At 43.7% G+C, this 9,820-nt stretch overlaps 1 protein-coding gene across 1 annotated transcript in view; it reads right to left on the bottom strand.

The window, feature by feature from the left end:
• cadps2 (Ca++-dependent secretion activator 2) overlaps positions 1-9,820 on the bottom strand; it is a 159,242-nt gene that overhangs the window by 96,301 nt on the left and 53,121 nt on the right. The window contains exon 3 of the mRNA XM_034879016.1: positions 4,491-4,823. Coding sequence (XP_034734907.1) covers positions 4,491-4,823 — 333 coding nt within the window. The remainder of the gene's footprint in view (positions 1-4,490; positions 4,824-9,820) is intronic.

The raw sequence follows: 9,820 nt of genomic DNA, 5'->3' as shown, positions 1-9,820 counted from the left end.
ACTTGATTTTTTATTTCACAACAATGTATATATTTAAGTAATGACTAAAGGTCCCCTGAATTAGTTTTTAGAGTGCAGATAGCTGTGGTTTGATTTGTCCATGTTGTCTTCTTTCTCTTCCAAATAAACTAGAGGTGAACAGGTGCGAACGTGATCCAACCCAAATACAGGAAGTGAACAAAAAACGAACATTTACAAGCCTACAATTTCAACCTTGCACAGAATTTACCAATTTAGGATTTAAGGGACAATAACGTTCTCTATAATCTGTTCTAAACACTTCATCATCATCATCATCCTCATCATCATCATCATCATCTCTCCTTCACTCTCTGTCAGTTGCTCCTATTCTTCCCCTTCTTCTAAAATTATTAGAAACACTAAAGCAGAACCAGAAAACCCAAGACATTATAAATTATTTCTGAGACCAGACATGTCGGCGAGTTCCTGATAATCTGTCTAACAAACAAGCGACCGTTGCACTGGTGAGACATGTGCTGACAGTGTTGGTGCGTCTGACCCAGTGAAGTGTGAAAGCAAACCCAACCAAATGAAAAAGGAAACAATGGGAGATCTTCCGTTTCCGTTTGTGGCACTCAGCCCTAACTCCACTACTGCCTCGATTTCAAGTGTGCAATACTGAGTAAGTAACAAGAGTTTAAACTCTTGTATGTAACATAGAATCTTGCAAACCTGCTCTTTACCTTAACAGAAACTGTACTTTATTTTGATATAGAGATATATATATATATATATATATATATATATATATATATATATATTTGTAGTTTGTGTTTATTAAATGGTGCACAATTCAGAAATTGTCACAATTTGATACTGATTTTAAGTCTTAAGATTCTATTCAAAATCGATTTTTGATTCAAAAAGGATTCACAGTCTGTAAATGTTGTTCCTTTTCCCCTGTGATGACATTTTTTTGTGTTATTTGTTTATGATCTCATGCATGTTTCTTCGTCATGACTGGTGATGTGTTTTCATCTGTTGTACTGTATGTATAACTGTCTAACTTTGGGTGTACAAAATTAATTTAAGTGCATCTTCTCTATGTTTTGCTTAATTGGCTACAGCTGTTGGATTGCTAGTATTAAATTCTGTATTAATTTCACGTGAATATATTTTGAATTGTTTTCATGTCCCGCACCATGGATTGCAGCTGCTTTGTCATTAATGTGACCCGTACATTTAATGTCTGCCTGCAAACCATATTTCCTACAAATTTCATGTAAATGTCTGCAAAATAACACCCAGAAGTACACACGCGCACACAGCAAAGACAAAAAAGGAACAGATATTGAAAGCCAGGCCATGAAACACTATTTCCTAAAGAGAAGAACAAATGCTACAGCCATGAAAACCTGTAAAATGACTGGTGAATAAGCTCCAGCTGAAGAATATTTGGTTTAATTATTATTCTGACGGCCCCTCTATCACTACCAACTGAAAAAACGTTGATAATTCGTTTTTCCTGCAGTCTGTGAACTTTACAATTTGACCTTTAAGTTTCAGCAGATGCCGGAGGTCCCAGCAGGACAGGAGGCAGACTCTGAGGGACTCAACAGGACCTGAACCAGTCAGGCGGAGTGGTGTGAATGTCCATTATGAACGCAGGGAGGTCAGAGGTGAACAGCTTTCTGTAGCTGGTAGAGTCCAGGATTTTATCAGGGCACATTTTCCCAGCCCTCACGTTGCCAGACCTTCCTTCACAGCGCGGTGGAGGAGGGTCTGGCTAGTCAACACAGCATTCCGGGATGGGAGAAAGACGTGTTTTAACCCAATCACAATCGTCTTGGGTGGTGCTGAGCATCGGACGAAGCCTCGGGAGGAACTCGTTTAGGTGGAACATGTCTACGTTCAAAAGTAGTTTTAGTCGTGCAACAGGAAATTCTGATTGGACAGATAGTCTAGCTAGCTGTCTGGATTCACCCTGCAGAGATCTGAGGACCAGGTAACCATAGTCCTCAAATTGGACAGATAGTCTAGCTAGCTGTCTGGATTTACCCTGCAGAGACCTGAGGACCAGGTAACCATAGTCCTCAGATTGGACAGATAGTCTAGCTAGTGGTCTGGATTCACCCTGCAGAGATCTGAGGACCAGGTAACCATAGTCCTCAGATTGGACAGATAGTCTAGCTAGCTGTCTGGATTTACCCTGCAGAGATCTGAGGACCAGGTAACCATAGTCCTCTTATATCCACCGGAGTTTAAAATGCAGACGCAAAGAAAGCGGGAGGTAACGGACATCCGGCCCAAAGGAGTGATAACTGGCGACACTGGGGCAGTCCCGGGAGTAGAAGATCGTGGATATGGAATACAGGAAGAATATTACTCACTCATTACTTACTGATCAACTAAACAGCGTTCATACATTCATGTCTATTCTTTTCAACATTGAACTAATCTGGTGTAATATTTTAGTTTCTGTCACTCCATGAGGAATTCTTAGTAATGGCAAAAATACTGTTGGCGCGATGCAAGCTTTCCGCAGAAGAGGTAATTATCTTCTTGAATTTAAGCGCTGGAAAGTCACCAAATGCCACAATCTTTTGAACACAGAGAGAGTTGTTTGGGGCTTAATTAGCTTTGGATCAACTCATTTGGCAATGGCTTGAATTTAACGGTCATTAATGTAAAAGATTTACACACTAAAGCTTTAAAGCGGTCGTTGACCCAGCATATTTGTCCAATTATTTCAGTCATGTGCTCCAACAGAGACTTGAACCTGCAACTGGTTACCTAGCAACAAAACGCAGAACTAAAATCCATATTGAGACAACATGAAGAAATTTGAATCATGCAAACAAGACTAACCCAGGGAAATATCAGCATATTAATAAAAACCTGAAGGACTGAAAAGATCCCCTTCCGAGCATGTTTTTAAGAAAGAGATTGATAATATTATCAATTGTAACATGGTTATTCATCAAAGGCAGCAAAGAAACTGTAATTCTGATTTTATTTACTTTTCTTAGTTGCCCGTTTTCTGCGTAGTCTCCTAAAAAACTCATGTTCAGCGTATGTTTAGCCCCTTTTCTTCCTTATGCTACAGTCTTCATTTTAACTGAGATCCTGTCGGCACTCTTTCGTGTGAATTTCTAGATCTGGATGGTGCTCAGTGTGTCGATTCATGGACCGTCTAATTAGTAAGCAGCAGGGTGCCGAGGCACTGAGACCTCCATGATGTTCTGCAGAGTTCTCTACTAATGAGGCCACTTGCCCTGAGCAGGAGCCGTCTGGATTCACTGCTCCAAGTTAAATTTCTTAAATTAAAATGCAAGAAATGCTTTTTTGTGATGAAATGTTTATGTTTTTTTATATATTCAGAAAATATCAGAATAACTAATATTCACGAACAGTCACAAACAACGCAATGGGTCGTAGAAAGGCATCCAAGGGCCACAGCAACACAGAGGAAAGATGGGAGGGAGGGAGACAAAACAACACACACACAGACACACACACACACACACACATACACACACACACACATACACGACAAGGGTCCAATCACACACGCAAACAAAAAAACAGAAGGCTACAGCATTGCTTTTTAAGGAATCAGCAATGTGTTGCCAAGTGTCCAAAGTCTTCCCCGGGTCTCCAGCCACGCAAGCCGTAGAACGTTCCATGTATGTGACATCCAAAAAGAAAAAGGATGAGTCGGCTTGGGTTGCAATCGTTCTCTTAGCAGCTGTAAGACCAGCAAAAAGCCCGTTTTTGAGCTTTAGAAAGCTGAAAGGTCATTCAGAATCAAAACACTGACAATTAAAGGCACAGTAACATTAATCAAGGTGGACATTATGTATGTGATGCTGTTCCCGAACTGACCAATGGGAGAGCACTCCCACAATATATGAAGATATGTACCTTGAACTTTAATTGGGCAGAAAGTGCATAACGGGCTGTTATTTATTTTCAAAGTGGTGCATTTTCAGGGGGTGAGATATGTCCTATGACGGAAATTGTAGTGAATCTGCTGATGGTCTGGATTGCCTGATCCACCTGGAGTGTTAGACCACACATCATAAACTCAGTCCTGGACAATCGCGCTGCCAGATCCCCTCAATAGGAAGGGCAGTGCAGCCCGATATCCCCAAGAACTGATCAAACCTGGACACCATCCCACAGTTTTTAGGCTGCGCAGTAAATAACTTCCCGATAGGACGACTGGGCAAAGGCCTCTGCCAGGGAACACAGTATGCCTTGGGTGCCGATCTTAACTGAAGGTAAAAGAATAAAGAGGACTGAATGCATTTTGTAAGTCAGAAAATGGCAACAAGCCAACCTCGCCAAAACTGTCTTTTACAAAATAAAGCCCAATTCTTCCCACTGTGGGGCTGGCATCGGCCTCCCACCAATCAGGAGTGCTGTATTATTGAATAATGGGAAAGAATCGGATATTGAAAAATGCTTATTGTCTACACATGAGTGTGTGAATGTGTCCGTGTGTCGGTTAAACTCTAGCGGCTCACCTGGCAGGCGTTGTACAGCAGCTGGTGCTCGAACTTGCGAACGCCGAGGATCTGCTGGAACATCTCGTACAGCTGCTCCTTACTGAGGATGAGCTCCGACACGGCGCTTAGGTGCGCCCTCTGCGGCTGGCGGCGCATGTCCTCGTCCCCCCGGTAGATGGCGTCGTACTTGGCTATCCAGGAACTCAGCACGGTCTCTTTGCTCAGGCCGTCGATCTCCGGGAGGCTGCGGACGCGCCGCTCAATGTTCTTCTTGAAGACCTCGCGAAAGTCGTTGGCCGAGCAGCCGCCGCTCTGAACCATCCGGGAAACACGCTCGCTCTTCAGGAAGCCCTGCCGAGGGGAGAGAGAGAGAGACAGAGAGAGAGAGAGACAGAGAGAGAGAGAGACAGAGAGAGAGAGAGAGAGAGAGAGAGAGAGATGAGACCTTGCAGCCCAACACCACCTTTCAGGGTTTCCCTCCCTCCCAGCGTAACTCTCGCCAAAATGCACCCGAGTCAAACTTTTGTATTTTAAGGACAGAAGCGTGACTTATTAAGATTATCCGTATACTCAACAACATGAAACTTTGCTTTAATTATCACCAAGGGGCGCTAAACATAGAAACACAGAGAGGGTTTGAGCAACTCACGGTAGCTGTTGATCTTCAAATGCGAATGAATGGACTCCATAGGAGGAAATGTCTTATACGAGGCTCCTTTTTCAACTACAAGGTCAATATAGTGTTTCCCTAACAAAAAAAACAACAACTTCTCCGTGCATTTATATGGAACTATGCTTTAGGGACTTTCCATCTTTACTCACCTCCCTTGACTATCTCTGACTGGCGAGATGGACGGCGACTGAAAGAACAACAGCTACAGTGAGTTGTTCAACACCTTTTTACGTACACTGTGTCCACAAACAATGCTCTCAATACCGGAGTTTGAGCAAAGTTTTATGTTGTGTAGAGCCTTCCTAGTGTTTTAAAAATAGCGATTATGAGGCTAGAAAGAGGGCAGAAAAGCATGATATTGCTCTAATTAAACCGTTAATCGTGTCCCACAATATCCTAGGTTCTTCTACAGAGCCAACAATTTCTGTAAATATCCTTAATTCTGCAATAACCAGTGATATTGAATGACTTTTTCATTCGTTGGCCTACCACTGTAACTTCGGTGGTCTCTCGTAATCTATCTGAACATCTGCTAGATTCAGGAACTACATAGGTAGCGAGGGTGAGAGATCCTGGATAGCATAAGCACCTTCTAGCCCCTCTTAAAACCCAACGGTGCAGATGTTGCATCTTCAGGTTTCTGTCCTCCATGTCTGCTAGCTTCACCTCTATCTCCCAGAAAGCGTGGACGTGGCTGTCCAGAATACTTGAGTTGCTTTCCACTGTAGTTTTTAGGTCGTTCACGTCTGAGAGAGCAAAGGCCTGTATTGAGAAATGCTAGCTGAGCATGGAGAGCAGTTAGCTTCTTATCGTAGTCGATCCCCACCTGTGGGACCTGAGACTGGATCTGATAAAGCGTGGCTCGAGGTAGCTTTTCTGTTTCTCCAGTATCGGCGTCAGTATCGCTGCCATGTGCTTTGCCTTTGCTTGCCCATGCCACCTTAAGTAACTTTATAGAGCAGACAGTGTCAGATTACTGGAGTAGGAACCATATAAAAACAACTATTTCGCAGTTAGGCTGGGAGCTTTGCCTCGGGCTGCGATCTCAGTCCAGCCGATCACGTGGCTCCCCAAAATGTAAAAGTCGTTATCTCACATGTAGCCATTCTTCTTGTCTTCGTTCCACTTTCTCTGACATATGGAAATTGGTCCCCGTTCTTACTCCGGCCTACAAAGCTCTGAATGGCTCAGTTGATTTTCCAACAAAAAAAACAACAACCATCAGTTATATAAGACTTGCTGAAAAAGACTGAGATGTGGGTCGTGATCCAGAACCAGGCAGACATCATGGCTGCACTGATGGGACTGAACGGAAATACACCACAGAACACATCTTCGGGAGTTACAACTACTGTTGTCATTCTCAGACACTTGTCACTTTTGGGGGCTGCACTGCTTGTGAATTATTCCCACGCCCAGATTTGTCTTCAGTCATTTTTAGGATGTCTATCCTAGATGTTTTATGAACATGTCCCAAAACATGAGACTGGTTAAAGCAGAACTAAAAAAAAACATAAGTTATCAGATCTAGGTTAGTGCCACGGCTGCTTGATTATGAAAAAAATATATCCTAATCACAATTATTTTGGTCAATATTAAAATCACAATTATTAAAAACCAAAAAAAAACAAATTACTCACTATAACCCTCATGTTGTCCTCGGGTCAAATTGACCCGTTTTCTTGTATCAATGTTCTTTTTAATTCCCCAAAATAACATGATTGATTCCACCCAACGCTCTTTGCCAAGGACACATCTCTACTTTCATTAATTGTGGGGCGTCTTATTCAATTTTATAGCATTTGAAAAACAAATGGAAGTGTTTTTGAAAAAGTATTGAGTAAAAGTTGACATATTCCAGTCTGTGATTATCATCAACATCCATTCCTTTAATTTTAGTCTCAACAATTCCTAATTTCTGCTTTTCTAACTCAAACATTAGGTCTAACTTCCTATAAATGAGGTTTGTCGACCATAAATTACAAAAATAACTGTAAAACTAAAGTCAATAGCGTGACAAACGAACAAAAATCGAACAAAAGCATCAAAAGTGATGAAATAAGGGACAACAACGTAAGAAAAGTTAAAACCATCGACAAAATACAAAAGTGATGATTGGAAGACAACACAAGGGTTAACTAAACGGTGAAAACACCTTGAACTATGACATTTATATTTCCCTTTTGAACTTTTTGAAATTCCTCTTCAGAACAAAAGACAAATGACATGGTAATTGTAAATCAATTAAAGAAAAAGCCCAAAAAGTAACAATAAAAACTCCATTTATTGCACAACACTAGTTTGTGCTTAATTGAACACATTAGCATCACATAACCTTAGACTAATTCTTTTTATTTAGTTTGAAACGCTCTTCAGAAAAACACAAACTTCTCCACCCTTCAGAAACCAATGATAAAAGGCTGCTGATTGGCTCACTGCTCTTTTCCAAACTCTTGTTCACTATTTTGACACCGAAATAACCCCAAAAAACCTCCTGAGTGCAAACCGGACCGCCCTGTCCTCTCCCACTCACAGTGGTTCAGGGGGTCTAATGTTAAACCTTCTGTTTCGCGCCCAGATAGCTCAGTTGGTGGAGCAGGCGCCCATATGTAGAGGTTAACTCCGACTTGCGGCCCTTTGCTGTGAATGTCGTTCCCCCTCTTTCTCCCCTTTCACGTCTTCTGCTGTCCTGTGAAAACAAAGGCCTAAAAGTGGCCACAAAAATAAATAAAGAGAGTGGGACTGAGTGTCTGACAGAAGACTGAAAGTGGTTCAGAGTGACGCCGAAGCTCAGTGTGAGATTAGGGAGACTGTCAGCTGGCTGTTTCCCCTCCCCCGGTTAGTCGCTCTGAGACGGCGAGCGGCACGACATCAGCGAGGAAACGATTCATCTAACGGAGGCCGAGAGCCTGGAGACCGCCAGCCGAGGACGACTCGGAATGACAAAAAATGAGGAAAACATCAAACCGGACCGAGAACCGCTATCTGGAACAGATCCGCGTCACTTAAAATAGAGATTCTGGATCGTTACCAACTCTAAAGACTAAACTTTATCTAAAGGCTTTAAGCACTGATTTAATTCAGTAGAAACTCCCAACATGAGACCCAGTGAAGGAGGGTCAGACAGTGTTGTGGGCGGGACCTGAAGTCAGACTCAGTGCTGAGAGGGACAGACACGGAGCTGTAGCAGAGACAAAGAGGACCACTTATCAATTTATTAACTTTATCGGTTACCAGGCAACTAAAATGGAAATACAGATGATCTGCAAACTGCCAAAAACCGGGGTGGTGGATGGGTCCAACAACACAGGACTTTCACCACACACACACACACACACACACACAGATAGAGACACACACAACACACACACACACACACACACAGATAGAGACACACACAACACACACACACACACACACACACACAGACAGACAGACAGACAGAGACACACACACAGACCGACAGACAGACACACACACTACACACACACACACACACACACAGACAACACAGACAACACAGACACACAGACAAACACACAGACAGACAGAGACACACACACACACACACACACAGACAGACAACACAGACACACACACACACACACACACACAGAGACACACAGACAGACAGAGACACACACAGACAGACAGAGACACACACACAGACAGACAGACACACACACACACAAACAGACAGACACACAGACAGACACACAGACACACACAGACAGACACACAGACACACAGACAGACACACAGACACACACAGACAGACAGAGACACACACAGACAGAGACACACACACACCACTTGCTAAAGCTCTTGTGCAGCTTCCGTCGTCCCCATGACAAATTCTAAGTAATGACGGGTTAACGGCAGACATGTAGGTTTTAATATCATGCTTGTCATTTATTTAGCCACAAAAAAACAATCACACCACGTGATCAGCTTTGTGTGTGTGGTGTGTGTGTGTGTGTGTGTTTGTGTGTGGGGGGGCGGGGGGGGTCAATGCAGCTTCATGGGAGTGACAGACTTGCAGAGCGTGACCCAACAGCAGATGGAGAGGAACTGACGCAAAGCTGCGAGACTGACGCCGTGCAACAGATTTCACTCTGATCTTAAGAGTCAAAACTAGGAAATAAAGAGACACCACAGCCAAGTAATGCTTTAATATCGGGATGGGGTTGGGGGGGGCGGGGGGGGGGAAGCACAGGGAGCCCTCTTTACGTTGATGAATGGTAAGGGGCAAACTTTAAGTGGATGAGCAGGGATGCGACAGATGCAGCTGCCACCGGGGGGGCCGGCTGACAGCAGCTAATCAGCATCGCTCAACACAAACTGCTCTGAACCGCAGAGGACAACGAGACATTAAACCAAAGGAGAGGAGGCAGCGAGGCCACCAGCCATGAAGAGGAGTGTTTCACTGGCTGACACTCAACGTAGGAGACCGATGGAGACCGATGGAGACCGATGGAGACCGATGGAGACAGATGGAGACCGATGGAGACCGATGGAGACCGATGCAGACCGATGGAGACCGATGCAGACCGATGGAGACCGATGGAGACCGATGGAGACCGATGGAGACCGATGGAGACAGATGGAGACAGATGGAGACAGATGGAGACAGATGGAGACCGATGGAGACCGATGGAGACCGATGCAGACCGAT

This window comes from Etheostoma cragini, chromosome 8 (assembly GCF_013103735.1).
Source record: "Etheostoma cragini isolate CJK2018 chromosome 8, CSU_Ecrag_1.0, whole genome shotgun sequence".
In the NCBI taxonomy this organism is placed as follows: domain Eukaryota; kingdom Metazoa; phylum Chordata; class Actinopteri; order Perciformes; family Percidae; genus Etheostoma; species Etheostoma cragini.
The sequence above is the reverse complement of the archived record's forward strand: the minus strand, read 5'-3'. Positions and strand labels throughout refer to the sequence as shown.